The sequence below is a fragment of the Glandiceps talaboti genome, chromosome 23 (assembly GCF_964340395.1).
Source record: "Glandiceps talaboti chromosome 23, keGlaTala1.1, whole genome shotgun sequence".
NCBI lineage: Eukaryota > Metazoa > Hemichordata > Enteropneusta > Spengelidae > Glandiceps > Glandiceps talaboti.
This window is the reverse complement of record NC_135571.1, coordinates 15,489,543-15,513,385: the sequence shown is the minus strand read 5'-3', so window position 1 is coordinate 15,513,385 and position 23,843 is coordinate 15,489,543. Positions and strand designations below refer to the sequence as shown.

The following is a 23,843-nucleotide window of genomic DNA, read 5'->3' as shown; positions in this document are numbered from 1 at the left end:
TATGTATGTGTGTGTGGGCATGTGTGTGTGTGTGTGTGTGTGTGTGTGTGCATGTCATTATTAACTTTATTCTTCAGAATATAACGCAATTGAATACAACATGCATGTGTGCATGCACACACACACCTAAACATATCACATACTAGCCATGTCACAAGAATTTTTTTCTGCCATGACTTCAAAATTGTGAACAATTAAGTTTTTCTTAACTTTGTGATATGATTTAAACAAGACCAGATTTAAACTGAATGCCTCCCATAAGGGAATCACTAATTATGCAAATAACTCATTAAAATTTAAAAAAACTATGGTAACAGGCTTTGTTTTTGGACAAGCGTGCTTTCTTAAGTTAATGTATGTGCCAAATTATACGGAATTTTAAGAGTGCATGATACTGCTTAATTACTGAATATCGTTCATTATTCAAAATACTCATTAAAAGTTAAAAGTTGTAGCAACAAACTTCATAGGACAGGTGCGTATTATTATGGTTGATATATGTATCATATTATACGAAATTTGAAGCTTGCATTTTTAAGATACAACATAGTTACGTAAAATCATTAATTATGCAAATTTTTCATTAAAACTGTACGCTATAGCACCAAATTTTATAGGATGTACCTGCTTTGTTGTGGTTAACATTATGTTCTAATTTGTATTGAATTTGAAGTATGCAGTTTTAAGATATAGCCTAATTACCGAAAATCATTAATTATGCAAATTATTCATTAACACTGTAAGGTACATCAACCAACTTTATAGGAAATACACAATTTGTTGTGGTTAATGTATGTACTGAATTGTATTGAAATTGAAGTATGCAATCGTAAGATATAGCCTAATTACCTAAAATCATTAATTATGCAAATTTTTCATTAAAACTGTAAACTATATCAAAAATTTTATAGGACATATCCGCTTTGTTATGGTTAACATATGTACTAATTTGTATTGAAATTGAAGCATGCAGTCTTAAGATATAGCCTAATTACCAAGAATAATTAATTATGCAAATTATTCATTAACACTGAATGGTACATCAACAAGCTTTACAGGACATGTGCGATTGTTAGTCCCCGCCGGACGAAGTCTGGGACGGGGACTTATGGATTGAGTTCCGTCCGTCCGTCCGTCTGCAGCCGTTTCTTGGAGATGCCTGCACCGATTTTTTTCAAACTTGGTACAGGGGCAACATACAATGGCATACATATGCACGTCAATTTGTTTCATGATATGATCCAATATGGCCGCCTGGCAGCCATTTTGTTTGCAAATTTTCCCTGTCTAAAGCCATAACTCAGACATGCTGGAACAGATCTCATTCAAAGTTGGTATTAGGACTGTGTTCTATGACATACATGTGCATATCCATTTTCATCGTGATACGATTCAATATGGCTGCCTGGCAGCCATTTTGTTTGCGAATTTTCCATGTCCAAAGCCATAACTCAGACATGCTTGAACAGATCTCATTCAAAGTTGGTATTAGGACAGTGTTTTATGACATACATGTGCATATTCATTGTTGGTGTGATATGATCCAACATGGCCGCCTGGCAGCCATTTTGTTTGCGATTTTTCTATGTCTAAAGCCATAACTCAGACATGCTTGAACAGATCTCATTCAAAGTTGGTATTAGGACACTGTTCTATGACATACATGTGCATATTCATTTTCCAATACGATCCAATATGCCTGCCTGGCAGCCATTTTGTTGCGAATTTTCCATGTCCAAAGCCATAACTCAGACATGCTTGAACAGATCTCATTCAAAGTTGGTATTAGGACAGTGTTCTGTGACATACATGTGCATTTTCATTTTCTTCGTGATGCGATCCCCCATACCCGACCCATCCTTTATTGTTGTAGGCATGTTCCATGTCCAACAAGCAGACACAACATATCTAAGTCTGTGTGATTTAGGTTCACAAGTGTTGTTGCGTGATCAGAGTAGTGATAATTCCTTAAAACCCAATCATAGCGGGGACTATGTCATTCTCAATGACTTGTTATTGTTAACATGTGTACTGAATTATATTGAAATTGAAGTATGTATTCTTATGATATAGCCTAATTACCGAAAATCATTAATTATGTAAATTATTCATTAACACTGTAAGGTACATCAACTAACTTTACGGGACATATGTGTTTTCTTATGGTTAACGTATGTACTAAATTATGTTGAATATAAAGTATGCATTCTTAAGATATAGCCTAATTACCAAAAATAATTAAATTTTATAGGACAAATGTATGTTGTTATAACGAATATACTAAATTATATTGAAATTGAAGTATGCAGTCTTAAGATATTGCTTAATTATTTGATTTCATTAATATGCAAATTTCTCTTATTAAACATTAATTCCAAATTTCATTACAATTGAGCCAGCCGAATTTTAGAAAATGATGACACAGACACACAGACAGACAGACACACAGACACACAGACAATTGTTGAAAACTGTTTTCTGAAAAAAATATCCCTTTAATTACATATGCATATTTCTTGTAAAGTACTTTCTATAAATGCTATCATCATGAAATTTCATATTTTTTATGTTTCAAAGGGTGCTGAATCTGATGGTGTTATAGAAATCTGGATACAGATCCTACAAATATGAGTTTCTGAAATTAGGAGTGCTAATTATGCAGATGTTTGCGCAATTCTGAAAGATGAAAAAGTACACGTCATTAATTTTTCTTTCACACCATATATGGTACCAACTGTGACATACATAGACCACCATTCTGATTTCAAATGCAGGTTACAATACATCCCTGAATACAGGCGATAAACCCAGAGAAAATAATGAAAAATTAAAACATATTTTTATAGGGATCACCCGGCGTCTGTCTGTCTGTCTGTCTGTCTGTGTGTGTGTGTGTGTGTGTGTGTGTGTGTGTGTGTGTGTGTGTGTGTGTGTGTGTGTGTGTGTGTGTGTGTGTGTGTGTGTATAAACAATTTAAAGTCAAAACCGCTGAACTGATTGCCATGATATTTGCTAGTTGGGAAATTGTTCAAATCAAAATGATCTTATCACTGGTTTGTGATTTGGGTAAAAAAATATGATTTTTGGTCAAAAAACACAAACTCAACAACTACTGGGCAGATTGGGCCTAAATTTGGGTGAAACATTCTTCAGGGTGTTTGTCCCATCAGTGACATGCAAATTAGGGCTAAAAATGTGTCTTTTTGGTTAAAAATCTATAATTCCAGAACCACTGAGCAGATTGGGCTGAAATTAATGGGAATGCATCTAGGGATGTATGGACGAAGAAATATTAAGCATACAATGATTCCATGATTGATATGCAAATTAGGTGTAAAAATGTTCATTTTTGGTCAAAAAATTATATCTCAAAAAGTACTTGGTCACTGAGTCTGAAACTTGGTGAGATGTTTCTGAAAGTGTTATTCTGCAGATTTCTTCAAAACATTTTGACAAAATTGGCCCTAGCAACCATGACCACAACCTTAGCAACAACCAAATGGCAGTATATTTTGGTCAAATAAGAATATCATCTGGTAGGCAAGTGAGTAAACATTCAAAAAATATATGCAAATACACTAGCAACCATGACCACGCCCATAGCAACAGCCAAACGGTGGTGTATATCACAAAGATAATAGACAATTAATAGACAATTGAATAAACATTCAAAAAAATGTACGTAAATTTGCCTAGCAACAAGACCACGCCCATAGCAACAGCCAAATAATCATGTATATTGCAAAGATAACAAAACAGGAATTGGAAGACAAATTAATAAACATTCAAAAAAAATTATGCAAATGTACCTAGCAACAAAACCACGCCCATAGCAACAGCCAAATGATCACATATATTGCGAAGATAACGAGGATTAATAGACAATTGAATAAATATTCAAAAAAATGTATGTAAATTTGCCTAGCAGCAAGACCACACCCATAGCAACAGCCAAATGGTCATGTATATTGCAAAGATAGTATCAGGAATTCATACACAGGTGAACAAAAACATTCAGAAATGTATGCAAATATGTCTAGTAATATGACAATGCCCATAGCAACAGCCAAATGATCGCGTATATCGCAAAGATAGTAACATGGTTGGATAGGCAACTGGATTCAGCAAATGGACACCTATTGTTAGCATGGACTAGCATATGGATAAACATTTTTGAAAACTGTACTGTACAGTTGTGCTACAACGCCATTGGGGGTATTTTTTCCTGTCATAGTAATAAAGAACAAAAATCATATTGCTGCTCATTTTCATCACCAAAAGGAATATATTCATTACTTTAAACCACTTTCAGGCCATTCAAATCGAGTAGTGTTGTCACATCATTTTGATCACTGCACCTTGGCCTGGCTTGACGCCCATGCACGTACTTCCGCAAAGATGGTTCGCTTGGAAAACTAAACTCATAAACAGAGAGGACTCACTTGATCAAAATCAGTAACAAATACATAATTCTATCAAAGAGACATTAAATTTCAACTCGGAAATATTGTTTATCTGAAATTCCTGGCATTTCTGGTCCAAAATCGACTTGAAAGTTTTAAATTGTCTCCTAACAGCAGATAACAGCAGAGAATCAATAGGATGATGCTATGACCCATTGTAAACTTCAAAAACCTTTCAAACAAGGTGTCATATGTTGAGATCGGGAGTCCTAGTCTCTCGGAATTGTGGAATACATGAGGCCTACAAAAATGGCCACTTCTTAGCTTTGCGCGCAGTTGCAAAAATCACATTTTCAAGGTTTTTTTCCTATATTTTCTCATACCTGCTCAACATTAATTTTAAAGTGAAAAGGAACTTTTAAATCAGAATAAAGTGATGTTTTCTCTCAATGTCTGTTCGTGTTGTGGACACACACTGGCAGAAATATTTGTGCATCTGACATGGCTACACATACACATACCCACACACATGTTGTATTCAATTGTGTTTGGTAATTAGTTTAATGTAAAATATAAGACTTCAGTCTGTCAGTGTTACCATGGTGATTAGTATATAACATGTCAAATCTGAGATTCCGTGTTTTGGTGTTACCATGGTGATTAGTGTAGTAAGTCAAATCTAACACTGTAAGTGTTACCATAGTAATTAGTTCAAATAAGATCCTGTCAGTTAGTGATGTCTTTGCATATTTAGGTATGCAGTGCTGGATCCAGACTTCTGGTACAGGAAACCATAGCAACAACAATGGTAGCAAAGCTAAAAGAAAGAATGACACATTTCCGACTAGGGCATTCACTGGATAAGGCCATCGACATGGGTGCCATTGTTGATGAGTCGCAAAGAAAAACAATTGATGAATACGTTGAGGGTGCCAAACAGGAAGGTGCTGAGGTGTACCAGGCTTATGACTGTATTCCTGATAAAGGATGTTACTATCCACCAACCCTGATAACCAATGTACAAACATCGTCTACTGTTGTCATGGAAGAGGTAAGACAATTATATAATGGAGTGTGTCTGGTGTCCAATTTCACTACGGTCTACCTATAGATACCATGCATATAGTTACATGTCATTCCTCAATATTTTTCTCTGTTCAGCCAAGGAAAATACGAGTGACCTAAGGGGGCTGGCTCTGTCACTACTCGTCTAGGGACTCATAGTGACAAAACTCTTAGGTCATGAATATTTTCTGGCTGAATGAAGAAAAATATTGAAGAAAAACATAATTATACCAGCACCAGTAATATCAAAGAAAAATAAGGGAAAATAATGGAAATTTTGAACATTTTGACTCATATTTCAAAAACAGCATAAAAAGTGACCTAGACACATATTGTCTTGAACAACCAGGGTATGAATTCCATATTTTTTTGCTCATGCATGTCAGTTTGCCTGTGTATGGTATACTTGACTAAGTGTAACCATAGTAACTATCTACAACGTCAACAGTTGTCCTGACTTCTTTGTAACATATCTTTGAATACTATGGGTTTGAACCCCGACTGCAGTGGTAAGAGGCAAGTGGTTTAACCACTCAGTCACTGACAACCCCTATATGTTATATTATGTTATATATATATATATATATATATATATATATATATATATATATATATATATATACTCTTTATGTTATCATCAGATATTTGGTCCAGTGCTGACAGTGCTCCCATTCCGTACGGCCAAGGAAGCAGTTGCCATTGGCAACAATACAATCTATGGTTTAGGTGCTAGTGTATGGACAGAGAATGTGAGTTTAGGACTGGAGGTATCATTTAGTCTGAAAGCTGGAACTGTTTGGGTTAACTCACATAATCTATTTGATGCTGCCAGTGGATTTGGGGGCTATAGACAAAGTGGATATGGTAGAGATGGTGGCAAAGAGGTGAGTACAACTTGTAATGTTGAAATAGGGTGAAGAGGGGAAATTACTACAGTAAAACCTGTCTAAATCAATGGTGTTTGACCAAAGTTGATGGTTGATTGAGAGGGAGACAGTTTAATCAAGTGGATGTAGTGGATCAACAAAATTTTAACAATGGCAAAGTTCTCAGGACTACCTAGATGAATTAATGAACACAACTTTTGTGTGTTTTAAGTGACCATATAGACATCTCTACTATATTTTCTTACTTCTGAAAAGACAGCAACAACCAAGTCTGTGTATCTCAATAAGATGTGTTAATTAATTACAAACCACTAAGAAGTGTGAGTTAATTACAAACCACTAAGAAGTGTGAGTTAATTACAAACCACTAAGAAGTGTGAGTTAATTACAAACCACTAAGATGTGTGTAACTAAATTAATTACAAACCTCTAAAAAAAGTATGTAACTCAATGTAAGTCCATAACAACCCAAATCCTTTCATATCAAACACCATGTAGTAAATAACAATCCTAATCCTTTCATATCAAACACCATGTAGTAAATAACAATCCTAATCCTTTCATATCAAACACCATGTAGTAAATAACAATCCTAATCCTTTCATATCAAACACCATGTAGTAAATAACAATCCTAATCCTTTCATATCAAACACCATGTAGTAAATAACAATCCTAATCCTTTCATATCAAACACCATGTAATCCATAACAACCCTAATCCTTTCATATCAAACACCATGTAGTAAATAACAATCCTAATCCTTTCATATCAAACACCATGTAATCCATAACAACCCTAATTCTTTCATATCAAACACCATGTAATCCATAACAATCCTAATCCTTTCATATCAAACACCATGCAATCCATAACAATCCTAATCCTTTCATATCAAACACCATGTAATCCATAACAATCCTAATCCTTTCATATCAAACACCATGTAATCCATAACAATCCTAATCCTTTCATATCAAACACCATGCAATCCATAACAATCCTAATCCTTTCATATCAAACACCATGTAATCCATAACAATCCTAATCCTTTCATATCAAACACCATGTAATCCATAACAATCCTAATCCTTTCATATCAAACACCATGTAATCCATAACAATCCTAATCCTTTCATATCAAACACCATGCAATCCATAACAATCCTAATCCTTTCATATCAAACACCATGTAATCCATAACAATCCTAATCCTTTCATATCAAACACCATGTAATCCATAACAATCCTAATCCTTTCATATCAAACACCATGTAATCCATAACAATCCTAATCCTTTCATATCAAACACCATGCAATCCATAACAATCCTAATCCTTTCATATCAAACACCATGTAATCCATAACAATCCTAATCCTTTCATATCAAACAACATCCTAACTCTTCTTCTCTACTAACTTTCCATACTTACAGGGTTTGTATGAATATGTTGTACCTATATGGATGGACAAAACTAAACTGAATGTTGACATCAATTTTAAGACGTTTGGTTCAGCCCTGCCACCACCACCTAGCAATGCTACAGTAGAGAAAAAAGTGGTTCAAGTTGATGGCCTTACTATGCCAAGGTAAGCCTTTAAAATTCCACCCATCAATGCTGCATAGCAACCAAGATAAGACTTTCTATCACCACTTATCAATGCTGCATAGCAACCAAGGTAAGACTTTCCCTCACCATTTATCAATGCTGCATAGCAACCAAGGTTAGACTTTCCCTCACCATTTATCAATGTTTCATAGCAACCAAGATAAGACTTTCTATCACCTCTTATCAATGCTGCATAGCAACCAAGATAAGACTTTCCATCACCATTTATCACTGCTGGTAAGACTTTCCATCACAACTTAGTAGACTTTCAGCAGTATATTGCCCTGGTTGAATATTGGAGAATATTGTCTAAGTGTGATACGTTTAGCAGTATATTGCCCTGGTTGAATATTGGAGAATATTGTCTAAGTGTGATACGTTTAGCAGTATATTGCCCTGGTTGAATATTGGAGAATATTGTCTAAGTGTGATACGTTTAGCAGTATATTGCCCTGGTTGAATATTGGAGAATATTGTCTAAGTGTGATACGTTTAGCAGTATATTGCCCTGGTTGAATGTTGGAGAATATTGTCTAAGTGTGATACGTTTAGCAGTATATTGCCCTGGTTGAATATTGGAGAATATTGTCTAAGTGTGATACGTTTAGCAGTATATTGCCCTGGTTGAATATTGGAGAATATTGTCTAAGTGTGATACGTTTAGCAGTATATTGCCCTGGTTGAATATTGGAGAATATTGTCTAAGTGTGATACGTTTAGCAGTATATTGCCCTGGTTGAATATTGGAGAATATTGTCTAAGTGTGATACGTTTAGCAGTATATTGCCCTGGTTGAATATTGGAGAATATATTACAGCATTACCAATTCCAGTGAATTTTGAGATGTCATCGCTTTACATTATTACTGATAATGTACTCCGTTATTGGGCATTATTTTGCGTTTCTCGGTATACAAATTCACTGGAATTGGCAAAACTATAAAATAATAATAATAATGTACTCAAGCAAACTGCACTCCATAATGGGCTAGGCTGTCGTCTCGCCCATTATGTCGTTCAAAGTTTGCTTTCGTCCATTATGGGCAGGGAGGGCGTACATTATTGTTTATTATATTTTTGTGACGTCATCGCTGTACATTATTACTGATAATGTACTCCATTATTGGGAATCGCGGCCCCGCAACGAGCATAACAATGCAAGCTTATTTGTTAAGTTTCTTCATATGACTAGGTATTTTTTCGAAATGTATGTTGTTACTTATGATTGTCATTGTCACTATTTAAAAATACAACGCATTCATGAAACAAATTTGTGTTCACAGCAGTTCATTGAAGTGTATATGTGTACGTACGTGTGTCGCTATGATTAGTATTCAGCTTCCGGGCAGACGATGTTCAGCGTTGTGTATATTATACGTTGTTTTGCGTTTCTCAGTCTACACATTCACTGGAATTGGCAAAACTATAAAATAATAACAATAATGTACGCCCTCCCAGTCCATAATGGACTCAAGCAAACTTTGCACTCCATAATGGGCGAGGCTGTCGCCTCGCCCATTATGTCGTTCAAAGTTTGCTTGAGTCCATTATGGGCTGGGATGGCGTACATTATTGTTTAAATATTGTCTAAGTGTGATACGTTTAGCAGTATATTGCCCTGGTTGAATATTGGAGATTATAATATACCTAGTGATAATGCTGTGCCATGATTCGCTAGAATCGGTCACGTGATAGGAAAATAGAATGACTATTTCCCTAGGGAAATAGTTCCATCAACTTTTACATGGTCACGTGACCACCGTGCGTTCACAGCAGGTCAAGATGACAGCTTCTGATGATGTCGTATGCCAACGCGAGTTCACAGCATGAGGTATATTATAAAACACATATTGCCTGGCCTATATTCGGGCTATAGCACCCGTTCATTACCCCCTCGTGACTGTGAGTTACCAGAATCACATGCTATTTCCCTCGGCCTTTGGCCTCGGGAAATAGCATGTGATTCTGGTAATTCACAGTCCCTCGGGTGTAATAAACGGGTGCTATAGCCCTCATGGCCAGGCAATATGTGTTCAATATTGTCTAAGTGTGATATGTTTAGCAGTATATTGCCCTGGTTAAATATTGTCTAAGTGTGATACCCTTACTTGACCCTTTTTGTCATTTCTGTTATACCACATTACCAGTGGCACTCTCTTGATTGTGATTATTTGTTTGTGATTTCTCTCCTAGTATTGACAGAACCTACAAGGTGTACTATGGTGGAGCTCAGAAGAGACCAGACGGCCAGTATTCCCGACCAGTCAGTACACCAGATGGTTTAGTTTTAGCCCAAGTACCAGATAGTAATAGAAAAGATGTCAGGAATGCTGTAGAAGCTGCACATAAAGCTGCACCTGGGTAATTAGTGGTCATTTTTTCTTAAAACTTTACTGATTGGCATTTGATAATTACTTGATGAAAATAGACCAATCACAACCAAGTTTACATCAGGTTGCCAATTATATGTGGACCAGTGTCATACCAAGTACCGTATACAACTTGTAACATTTATCTAAAGCATTTGTATGTTTTACCGTAATCATTTATATCAAGTGTAAAAGTATACTAACTTTAATCATCATTCCAGTCTGTGGTGTCTCTCAATAAATAAATAAATAAATAAATAAATCTGTAAACAATAATAGAAGTGTAAAGTAAGTAAATAGTCATTGACTAGAGTGTAAACAATGTTAGCAGTGTAAAGTAAGTACATAGTCATTGACTAGAGTGTAAACAATGTTAGCAGTGTAAAGTAAGTACATAGTCATTGACTAGAGTGTAAACAATGTTAGCAGTGTAAAGTAAGTAAATAGTCATTGACTAGAGTGTAAACAATGTTAGCAGTGTAAAGTAAGTAAATAGTCATTGACTAGAGTGTAAACAATGTTAGCAGTGTAAAGTAAGTAAATAGTCATTGACTATAGTGTAAACAATTTTAGTGCAAAGTAAGTAAATAGTCATTGACTAGAGTGTAAACAATTTTAGTGCAAAGTATGTAGTCAATGACAAGTGTAAACAATGTAAGCAGTGCAAAGTAAATAAATAGTCATTGACTAGAGTGTAAACAATTTTAGTGCAAAGTATGTAGTCAATGACAAGTGTAAACAATGTAAGCAGTACAAAGTAAATAAATAGTCAATGATGAGTGTAAACAATGTTATAGCTGTACAAAGTAAGCAGTCAATGACTAGAGTGTAAACATGGCTGTGACAGCTATCACTCACTGCAATCTGTCTGCTGTTCCATGGCTGTGACAGCTATCATTCACTGCAATCTGTCTGCTGTTCCATGGCTGTGACAGCTATCATTCACTGCAATCTGTCTGCTGTTCCATGGCTGTGACAGCTATCATTCACTGCAATCTGTCTGCTGTTCAATGGCTGTGACAGCTATCACTCACTGCAATCTGTCTGCTGTTCCATAGCTGTGACAGCTATCAGTCACTGTAATCTCTCTCCTGTTCTTTACTTTTTAGCTGGGGGAAGAGAGCTGCTCATAACAGAGCACAGATTGTGTACTACATGGCAGAGAATTTAGAACAGCGAAGAAATGAATTTGCAACAGAGCTGAGTAAAATGAATGGATGTAGTGAGAAGGATGCCATCAAGGAAGTAGACACAGCTGTCCAAAGATTATTCTATTGGGGTGCATATGCTGATAAATTTGGTGGTTCAGTGCAGGTTAGAATTCTATATTTAATACTGCCCCAGTATGGATGATTACACTTTCAGATCAGTCGGTGACTAGTCTGTTTACTGCACTGTTGAAATACATCATTGATGGTTGTACCTCCTAGCTTAATTTGTTTAGGCTAGGAGGTACAACCAACTAACGGTGTATCTCAACAAGTGCATTAAACAGACTATAGGGCTAGGATGTACAACCAGCTAACGATGTATCTGAACAGTGCAGTAAACAGTCTATAGGGCTAGGAGGTACAACCAGCTAATGATGTATCTCAACAGTGCAGTAAACAGGCTATAGGGCTAGGAGGTACAACCAGCTAATGATGTATCTCAACAGTGCAGTAAACAGGATATAGGGATAGGGAGGTATGACCAGCTAATGATGTATCTCAACAGTGCAGTAAACAGACTATAGGGCTAGGAGGTACAACCAGCTAATGATGTATCTCAACAGTGCACTAAACAAGCTATAGGGCTAGGGAGGTACAACCAGCTAATGATGTATCTCAACAGTGCAGTAAACAGACTATAGGGCTAGGAGGTACAACCAGCTAATGATGTATCTCAACAGTGCAGTAAACAGACTATAGGGCTAGGAGGTACAACCAGCTAATGATGTATCTCAACAGTGCAGTAAACAGGCTATAGGGCTAGGAGGTACAACCAGCTAATGATGTATCTCAACAGTGCAGTAAACAGACTATGGGGCTAGGAGGTACAACCAGCTAATGATGTATCTCAACAGTGCAGTAAACAGACTATAGGGCTAGGAGGTACAACCAGCTAATGATGTATCTCAACAGTGCAGTAAACAGACTATAGGGCTAGGAGGTACAACCAGCTAATGATGTATCTCAACAGTGCAGTAAACAGACTATAGGGCTAGGAGGTACAACCAGCTAATGATGTATCTCAACAGTGCAGTAAACAGGCTATAGGGCTAGGAGGTACAACCAGCTAATGATGTATCTCAACAGTGCAGTAAACAGACTATGGGGCTAGGAGGTACAACCAGCTAATGATGTATCTCAACAGTGCAGTAAACAGACTATAGGGCTAGGAGGTACAACCAGCTAATGATGTATCTCAACAGTGCAGTAAACAGACTATAGGGCTAGGAGGTACAACCAGCTAACAATGTATCTCAACAGTGCAGTAAACATTCTATAGGGCTAGGAGGTACAACCAGCTAATGATGTATCTCAACAGTGCAGTAAACAGGCTATAGGGCTAGGAGGTACAACCAGCTAATGATGTATCTCAACAGTGCAGTAAACAGGCTATAGGGCTAGGAGGTACAACCAGCTAATGATGTATCTCAACAGTGCACTAAACAGACTATAGGGCTAGGAGGTACAACCAGCTAATGATGTATCTCAACAGTACAGTAAACAGACTATGGGGCTAGGAGGTACAACCAGCTAATGATGTATCTCAACAGTGCACTAAACAGACTATAGGGCTAGGAGGTACAACCAGCTAATGATGTATCTCAACAGTGCACTAAACAGACTATAGGGCTAGGAGGTACAACCAGCTAATGATGTATCTCAACAGTGCAGTAAACAGACTATAGGGCTAGGAGGTACAACCAGCTAATGATGTATCTCAACAGTGCAGTAAACAGACTATGGGGCTAGGAGGTACAACCAGCTAATGATGTATCTCAACAGTGCAGTAAACAGGCTATAGGGCTAGGAGGTACAACCAGCTAACGATGTATCTCAACAGTGCAGTAAACAGACTATAGGGCTAGGAGGTACAACCAGCTAATGATGTATCTCAACAGTGCAGTAAACAGACTATGGGGCTAGGAGGTACAACCAGCTAATGATGTATCTCAACAGTGCAGTAAACAGTGCAGTAAACAGGCTAGCTGATGATGACCTGCCATTGTGAGGATCAACAATGGACAACCAGCTAATCTCGGGCTGTAAACATATTTTTGGAGGGTTTGTAGTGTTTGTGTTACAAGCTGAGTGGTTGTTATGTACAGTGTATACTGGTAATATTTGAATTAAAGTTATATTACCAAGACATGAAATGTTCATGGACAAACCACAAGTTTGATGAGGCACTAAGTTTCTTGTTTTCAGAAACAGCAGTCCACATATTCACATCACATTTGCACACTAACTCTGGAAACTTAATTGATAGAGAGACCTCATGTAAGTGTCTTCACCCATTATAATGAGCTATCCAATAAGACCTTCACCTTTGACCTTGACCTCTATCTTCAAGGTCAAATAGCAAAAAATCATTATAGTGCTCATTCATAATTCTGATGTTCATGTGCCAATTTCAGCGAAACCTGGCACAAATGTCAGATACAGTATAGTCCAGATATGCACATCAACATATTTCATGACCTGTGACAAAATGGTGGCCATTTTTGTCAGACTATGAATTAGTAAGTTGAAATGATTAGAACTATTTGTTTGTCCCTGACTGAAACATTATAATGACAATTAGTTAGCATTATATTGAGATGTATACAATAAAATTTGTGATCACCTTCAGTGTTGATACATAAATGTAATCAGAATAAAGTATATTGCTAGCTCTTTGCATTGATAAATTACAGCACAAAAATTTCAACAAATTTAGCATGATGTGATTTTCTATCTCTTTTTCACCAAACCTCTCAAAGTAGGACAAAACAAGAGACAACAATATTGAGTAGACCCTGTCATAGTCTTCAATTTTATGTTAAACACAGGAAACTACTCTGTATGGCGCCACAGTAAGAGTACATGAACCAGTTGGTGTTATTGGAATTGCTTGTCCTGATGAAAACCCACTCCTCAACTTTGTATCCTTGTTTGCTCCAGCTGTTATCCGTGGCAACTGTGTTGTCATAGTACCTAGTCAGAAACACCCATTGTGTGCACTTGACTTCTACCAGGTAAGTAGTCCATTGCATGAATGTGATTAGTGTAGTGGCACAAGCTGAGCTTATAACCTGTTTAATAGACAAGTGAAAACATTTAACAAAATCTTGGATTAAACTATTCTAGTATAATGTTAATGTGGATGCATGCCATCTATGACATCACAATTTGTATTCTGGCATTGTTAGAACTGTTGATTGCATGGTAGGGAGTTTCTGTATATTTTTAGCACAACTGAACTTATACGTTTCAGTAGTGCTACAGGCATGGCCAACTGTGTGTGTTTGTTTGTTTGTGTGTGTTTGTGTGTGTGTGTGTTTTAAAGTCAACTTAAAGTCAAAAACCCCTGGACCGATTGCCATTGGCGCTATTTTTTTATGCATATAATAAATTACATCATTAGATCATTTATATGTTAATACCTGATTTGAGTTCAGTCAGTATGCCATATTCCAGTTATAGTAAAGATAAAAGATTTCATGGTTTGGCCACTAGGAGTGCTATTCACAAGCCATTTGTTGTCAAGAAGTATTGTAGCATAAAGATAGCTGACACTAAGTTACCACTCATTAGTCCCCTCCGGACGAAGTCTGGGATGGGGACTTATGGATTGTGTTCTGTCTGTCTGTGCATCCATCCGTCCATCCGCAGCCGTTTCTTGTAGATGCCTGGACCGATTTTTTTCAAACTTGGTACAGGGGCAACATACAATGGCATACATATGCACGTAAATTTGTTTCATCCAATATGGCCGCCTAGCAGCCATTATGTTTGTGAATTTTCCCTGTCCAAAGCATAAACTCAGACATGCGTGAACGGTAGCCAGACATAACGGCCCGTGACCATAACGGCACGTGGTCAAAATGGCCCGTTTTTGGAACACCCGGTGGTCAAAACGGCCCGTTTTGGAAATCACGTAGTCAAAACGGCCCGTAGTCAAAACGGTCCTTAACCAAAACGACCTGTGGTCATAAAGTCCCGTTTTGGAACAACAAACAAGCACATAACTCACGGTTGTCATTGTCTTTCAGTCCAGAGCTAGCTGTTGTAGACGGTCTCCCCCTTTCCGTTGAACTCCCGTTGTCAAAACGACAAGCACATAACTCACGATCGTTCAGTGTCTCAGTCCAGAGCTAACTGTTGGAGACGGTCTCCCCCTTTCCGTTGGACTCCCGTTGTCAAAACGGCAAGCACATAACTCACGGTCGTCGTTGTTGTCTCTCAGTCCGGGAGCTAACTGTTGGAGACGGTCTCCCCCTTTCTGTTGAACTCCTGTTGTCAAAACGGTCCGCCAGCTGATAAAAACATGAACTCATTTACTGTTGTCTCTCAGTCCGGGAGCTCAGACATACTCAGTACATATAAGTCAGTAGATGTTCCCCCGACGGGATCGTTATTTCCGAATAATCATTTACACGAGCATGTAATCTTCTCTATAACATCATAATAAGAAACATGATAGCGTTTGATATTTAGATCGTATAAATAGTCGATAGTTTATAAAGTTTAGATAACGATATTTAGATCGTCTAAATGTAAAATGTAGAGCGATATTTAGATCGTATAAATAGTCGATAGTTTATAAAGTTTAGATAACGATGTTTAGATCGTCTAAATATAAAATGTAGAACGATATTTAGATCATCTAAATATAAAATGTAGAGCGATATTTAGATCGTATAAATAGTCGATAGTTTATAAAGTTTAGATAACGATATTTAGATCGTCTAAATATAAAATGTAGAACGATATTTAGATCGTCTAAATATAAAATGTAGAGCGATATTTAGATCGTATAAATAGTCGATAGTTTATAAAGTTTAGATAACGATATTTAGATCGTCTAAATGTAAAATGTAGAGCGATATTTAGATCGTATAAATAGTCGATAGTTTATAAAGTTTAGATAACGATATTTAGATCGTCTAAATGTAAAATGTAGAGCGATATTTAGATCGTATAAATAGTCGATAGTTTATAAAGTTTAGATAACGATGTTTAGATCGTCTAAATATAAAATGTAGAACGATATTTAGATCATCTAAATATAAAATGTAGAGCGATATTTAGATCGTATAAATAGTCGATAGTTTATAAAGTTTAGATAACGATATTTAGATCGTCTAAATATAAAATGTAGAGCGATATTTAGATCGTATAAATAGTCGATAGTTTATAAAGTTTAGATAACGATATTTAGATCGTCTAAATATAAAATGTAGAACGATATTTAGATCGTCTAAATATAAAATGTAGAGCGATATTCAGATCGTATAAATAGTCGATAGTTTATAAAGTTTAGATAACGATATTTAGATCGTCTAAATATAAAATGTAGAGCGATATTTAGATCGTATAAATAGTCGATAGTTTATAAAGTTTAGATAACGATATTTAGATCGTCTAAATATAAAATGTAGAACGATATTTAGATCGTCTAAATATAAAATGTAGAGCGATATTTAGATCGTATAAATAGTCGATAGTTTATAAAGTTTAGATAACGATATTTAGATCGTCTAAATATAAAATGTAGAACGATATTTAGATCGTATATACAGTGGATAGTTTATAAAGTTTAGATTTAGATTTAGACACTTCTAATTTATCTTTCTAAACTTCTAGCTAAACTTTCTAAACTGGCTAATACACAATTCCTCACCTTGCTGCTGTATACTGAACATTTTAGAAGCATCATGTCATCTCATCATGTAGGTATACAGAATCAAAAATATAAATTAGATCAAAGGCAAATTAAGTTCAAAATGACATTTTAAGATACACGAACAACATACGACCGATCGTGGAGAAGATAGAATAAATTTAGTGTCCGAGGTCAAACGAACATCCGGGTATTTATTACTATAGCCCTATGTATTATATCATACTAAACATCCACGACCGAAATCTGGTCGTACGACCGGTTGTGTAGCATAGGCATTGAAAACAGTGGTTCATTTTGGGCCGCATATGGCTTAGCAAATACGGAGTGGTCCAATGTGATTCACTGAACTATTTTCAAGATGTTGTTGCCCAATTCCAACGATGCACATGTGGGTGACACCGGGAGAACGGTAAAGCGGAGACCGTCTCTGGCAACCTGCTACCTGCCCTAATGAACACCAGCTTCAGACTGTTTTTGACTCCAGGATGTTACAGGTTTTGACTAGGGGTGTTCCGAAAACGGGCCGTTTTGACCACAGGGTGTTCCAAAACGGGCCGTTTTGGTAAAAGGCCGTTATGGTCACGGGCCGTTATGGTCACGGCATTCACGTGAACAGATCTCATTCAAAGTTGCTATTAGGACAGTGTTATATGACACACATGTGCATAATCATTGTTGTCGTGATATGATCCAATATGGCTGCCTGGCAGCCATTTTGTTTGCGAATTTTCCACGTCCAAAGCCATAACTCAGACATGCTTGAACAGATCTCATTCAAAGTTGGTATTAGCACAGTGTTCTATGACATACATGTGCATATCCATTTTCGTCGTGATACAATCCGACATTTTGTTGGCGCAGTTTTCATGTCCAAAGCCATAACTCAGACATGCTTGAACAGAGTAGTGATATCAAAAACAACCATATGAGGCCAAACAACATTAACCAGGTTTGAAAATGACAACATAAACTGCCAGTTCCTTAAAACCCAATCATAGCAGGGAGTATGTCATTTTCAATGACTATGAGCATGACAATGGCCATGTTGGGCATCGAGGTCATCCAATGATGCCATTTAGAAATGTCAACGTCTTTGTTTTAGATGAAACTTAGCACAAAAGGCATGAACGACTGTCGCCAGTCTTTGATATTTACTACATCATACATTACTCTCCAACGTCTATGACTATACTGAATTGTTTATATATACATGTAAAGTCCCAGAACAAGTGATCAGTTCTAACAAGTACACAAATTTTACCTTGTCTGGTCCTTCGCACCAGTACCTTACTGTTAATAACTATGTTAAAAAGTTGTCTGAATATACAGATTCATAGGTAAGAAAGATTTAATGTTTCACATTAGCGGGACCTGGGACCACTACTTCTTTCAACAGGACCACTGAATTTTTTAAGGCACTGGTCTGGGGACCACCAGTTCACAAAATGATTTGTTCACCCCTGAATACTGCATACATATAAGTCTACAGATAGCAGCATAACAATATGTCTCACTGACGATTATATCCAACACTTCATCTGTTAACAAAAATAAGATGAAAGACGATGTAGATTCTGCCGTAACGTCTTCATGTAAACCAACCTTGGAGTAATCACAAGGCATTTGCATCTGTGGTTTGTCATCTGCAGGATTGCGGGACCAGCCATTGATGACGTCAGTCCAAAAGTCGAAGTCATCAGGAGGGTTTTCGATACGTTCTAGTTGGACAAAATTTACTTCCTCAAAGTCGTACAATTTTTCATCATCATTGCTATCACTGTCTAGAAAGTGTTGAGAGAAAAACTCTCTGTCTTCCGGGTTTCCTGCGTTCAATATATTTGCATAATGTCAAAGGTCAACATCCATATTCATAGCGGCCACCATATTAGGCATTGCTAAGTAGGCACTATTTGCATTCGGAGGCAAACAGTGAAAGAAATCGAACACGTGACCCACCTGAATAATTTAATATTTAATCAGATAACATCGTGTACATCATTACTTATTATGGGCATAAGGGCGGGACAGCGATAAACCCATTACAACATCACTTTATCGACAGCATATGCAAATTACTCTGTTGTTGTTGATATCAACGGCGTGGCCTAGAATGCGGAAGTGCTACGTTGTGGATATATACGACGCGGCATCACAAGGGATAAGTTGATATGTACAAAAGTACAATATCATTGCCTTTATATTTGTATAATTAGAATGAGACTTGTTCACAGTTCTATATTGTAACCCTCGTCTAAATCTCTTAATTTCCCTAAACTTAATCTTTGCACTGATTTTTTTCAATCACAGTTATTGATTAGTATTCTCAGAAAAGCTAAACTTGTTTCAAACTAAATATCAATAGACGAGTACAATTTCAGAAGTTGTGTATACATACACATAGTGACATACGCATCGCATCTGAACAAAATATCATAATACACGAGACTTGCTATACCTTACTGTTGAGGACTCCAAAACCTTTTGATAGTTAGTGACGTCACTACTCACCATTTTGGAAAACACATGTTTTCATCATCGCACGATGTACAATGTCAAACTACTAACTTAAAGTGTTTTCAGAGTAAGATTGAACAGAAAACTAATGGTCGGACACAATGTCACCATTTTATCAAAAGGTATATGAGGCTGTTATATTTTTTGACTACGTTAAAGAATGCTTGTCAAAGTCTACAGCATCATGTTTGGCATGTAATTCACACATTTCTGATATCAATGCTTCAGGTAGCTAACTGTGGTCAGTTCACACTTCGTCTTTGTAAATAGTTGAGTATTAAAAAATATATGCAAATATATCTAACAACATGACCACGCCCATAGCAACAGCCAAATGATAGCGTATATCGCAAACATAGCGACATGGTTGGATAGGCAACTGGATATTCATTGAACAAATGAACACCTATTGTTAGCATGGACTAGCATATGGATAAACATTTTTAAAAATTGTACAGTTGTGCTACAACGCCATTGGTGGTATTTTTTATTGCATAGTACAGTATATAGGACCTGCATGCGTACTAGTCATTGAGCCACTATGCGACAGCTGCACAGCTGCTACACATGATGTCATGTTTACATTTCTTATACAAAACTGTTGTTGTTGTTTTTGTTGTTGTTGTAGGTATTTGATACATCAGATTTACCAGGTGGTGTGGTAAACATCCTGACTGGTGATCGTGATCATCTCACCAAGTATCTAGCAGAACATCAAGATGTCCAGTCTATGTGGTACTTTGGCTCACCTGAAGGCTCCAAATTTGTGGAGTGGACATCTGCCGAGAATGTAAAACGCACCTGGGTGAACTATGGCAAGGCACGTGATTGGCTGGCCAAAGAACAAGGCCAAGGAGAAGAATTCCTATACCATGCAATACAACATAAGAACATCTGGATACCTATGGGAGAGACATTTGCTAACTAGGGATAATGAGACTGTAGTCATGTGTATCCATGGAGATGACCTATTTGTTACCATGAAGATAACTCTACTACCTATCAGTGTGCCAGTGACTAATAAACTCCCAGATAGTCATCAAAACAGACTAACAACATCTTTTGTTCAACTTGTCATTAGATTGCTATTACATTGGGATCTGTCTGTCTGTCTGTCTGTCTGTGCAGTCATCCATCGTCCATCACATGCAATATCCAATTTTGCCAAACAGCACAAAAATGGAATTTGGTGGTGATATTGCTAGCAGTTTTTAGATTTGAAAATTAGGTGAAAAATTAAGATTTTTGGTCAAAACAACGAGGTAGATTGTACTAAAGTTTGGTGGGATATGTATGTATCAATGGAAAATTGTAAAATGAGATGAGTATATAATCACTTAGGCTACAAAGCCGTTGGCGTTACAATCTGACATTACATTATAGTCTAATACTCATTATTTTTCATGTTGATTTTTTTGTAAATCAATGGTTTGTGTGGATATTTCTTGTCACTTTTCAGAGTTTATTTTTTCCAATGGGAATATATAGATATGTGCAGCAGAAAAGAATATATAGATATGTGCAGCAGAAAAGAATATATAGATATGTGCAGCAGAAAAGATTGCACAAAGGTATCTCAAGGTAAAAGAAGTGAGGTTGCAACGAGTTGTCTTTTTTTATGGAAGTAAATTTTTGTTGACAAGTTTCATAGATGACATGATGTCAAATGGGGTTGAATCAGTAATTTGCATGGAAACCTTGAATACTGCCTCATAAAAGACCCTAGCAATAATCAGAGTTACTTGACTGATTTCTTACTAAATAAATCTATTTGTATTTCATTATTTTATCATGAATATATCCAAATTTCAGTTTTATAAAGTAGCAGGGTTGATATAAAGTATACATTGAAGTGTGTGATTGGCTGACTAATGTGTCTTCCAGTCATATTGGCATACTGTATGTAATTGGTCTAGTCTAGTCATGTGATGGTCACATGATTATATACCACACATGTAATAAATGTTGATAATAAACCTACTACTATTGATCTAATTGTTCTTGCTTATTCACTATGTTCAGCATGATATAAAGGCCTATGTTTCAATCCCATGTCATCACATTGTTATCTTATCAACCATATGAACCATATGAATTGCATGAGTTCATTCTTTTGTTGTACGCCATCTTTTTGTATGGCTCTATTAAATAACAGCTTTAAACACTGAGGAGTTAATTATAAACTGAAGTGGGCCTTAAGCACTGACATTCTCTGGACTTGATGTTAACAAACACTTGTTACAACAAAAAACAGCTAAACTACTGGAGATGTTGAACAATCACAAAGTGTGAAAAAAAGTGCATGGTTTACATACACAGAATTATGAACATATGGTTTGAGGGCGCTATTTGTCTTACAGAAGGTAGAATAAAGAACATTTTAACTGAGGGTGCTATTTGTCTTACAGGAGGTACAATTTTAAAACTCAGTTAAGGGTGCTATTTGTCTTACCAGAGGTAAAATTATAAACCTCTCAGTTGAGGGTGTTATTTGTCTTACAGGAGGTCAATTTATAAACCTCTCAGTTGAGGGCGCTATTTCTTACAGTTCAATTTATAAACCTCTCAGTTGAGGGCGCTATTTGTTACAGGAGGTAGAATTATGAACATCTCAGTTGAGGCCACTTCATATACAGGAGACAAAATCATGAGCATCTCAGTTGAGGGCACTATTTGTCTTACAGGAGGTAGAATCATGAATATCTTAGTGAGGGCGCTATTTGTCTTAAAGGAGAAAATTATGAATATCTTAGTGAGGGCGCTATTTGTCTTAAAGGAGAAAATTATGAATATCTTAGTGAGGGCGCTATTTCTCTTACAGGAGATAGAATCATGAACATCTGAGATGATGGCACTATTCATCTTGCAGGAGGTAAAATTATAAACCTCTTAGTTGAGGCTATTTCTCTTACAGAAAATAGGATTATGACCATCTTAGTTGAGGGTGCTATTCGTCTTGCAGGAGAGCATTATAAACCTCTCAGTTGAGGGCGCTATTTGTCTTACAGGCGATAGAATTATAAACACCTCAGTTGAGGGCGCTATTTGTCTTACAGGCGATAGAATTATAAACACCTCAGTTGAGGGCGCTACAGGCGATAGAATTATGAACATCTTAGTTGAGGGTGCTATTTGTCTTACCGGAGGTAAAATTATAAACCTCTCAGTTGAGGGCGCTATTTGTCTTACAGGCGATAGAATTATAAACCTCTCAGTTGAGGGTGCTATTTGTCTTACCAGAGGTAAAATTATAAACCTCTCAGTTGAGGGTGCTATTTGTCTTACCAGAGGTAAAATTATAAACCTCTCAGTTGAGGGCGCTATTTGTCTTACAGGCGATAGAATTATAAACCTCTCAGTTGAGGGTGCTATTTGTCTTACCTGAGGTAAAATTATAAACCTCTCAGTTGAGGGCACTATGTCTTACCTGAGGTAAAATTATAAACCTCTCAGTTGAGGGCACTATGTCTTACCGTAGGTAAAATTATAAACCTCTCAGTTGAGGGTGCTATTTGTCTTACCGGAGGTAGGACCATGAACATCTCAGTTGAGGGCGCTATTTGTCCTACAGCAGGGTTTGCACATTCGTAGTCATGATTTATCGATCACATTCACAACACAAGTATCAATCACATAATGATTGGTAAACACAGTAATCATGACCCGAACCATTACTGAAGTGATTACAGGATGGGATCGTGTATGTGGGTGTGAGTGACGGCAAGTTAGAAATTGTGTTAGTTGAGATATGTAATTTGTTATCATCACTGTATGTGGGTGTGAGTGACGGCAAGTTAGAAATTGTGTTAGTTGAGATAAAATTTGTTATCATCACTGTATCATTTAATTTAAAGGAAATGTGTGAAACTTTTGTAAATGTTTATATGATTGAGCATTTTGTTTACAACCTCACTTCCTGAAATGATGTCAGATTAATCACAATCATGATTGTGCAAATCCAACGCACCTCTTGGTGCTATTTATCTTGTGCTAGGAAGAATTATAAACATCTCATTGAGGGCACTATTTGTCTTATTCTTGGTAGAATTATGAACAACAACAACACACTTGAGCTAGAGGTATGAAAAGATTGATTGAGGGCGCTATATGGCTTCATTTAT

The 23,843-nt window shown here is 36.7% G+C and overlaps 1 protein-coding gene across 1 annotated transcript in view; it reads left to right on the top strand.

The window, feature by feature from the left end:
• Nucleotides 1-21,697, top strand: part of LOC144452618 (aldehyde dehydrogenase family 16 member A1-like) — a 37,539-nt gene extending 15,842 nt beyond the window's left edge. Inside the window, exons 6-12 of the mRNA XM_078143741.1 lie at nt 5,158-5,454; nt 6,110-6,352; nt 7,790-7,944; nt 10,157-10,324; nt 11,442-11,646; nt 14,372-14,557; nt 20,351-21,697. Coding sequence (XP_077999867.1) covers nt 5,158-5,454; nt 6,110-6,352; nt 7,790-7,944; nt 10,157-10,324; nt 11,442-11,646; nt 14,372-14,557; nt 20,351-20,650 — 1,554 coding nt within the window. The 3' untranslated portion in view covers nt 20,651-21,697. The remainder of the gene's footprint in view (nt 1-5,157; nt 5,455-6,109; nt 6,353-7,789; nt 7,945-10,156; nt 10,325-11,441; nt 11,647-14,371; nt 14,558-20,350) is intronic.
• The last annotated feature ends 2,146 nt before the right edge of the window (nt 21,698-23,843 follow it).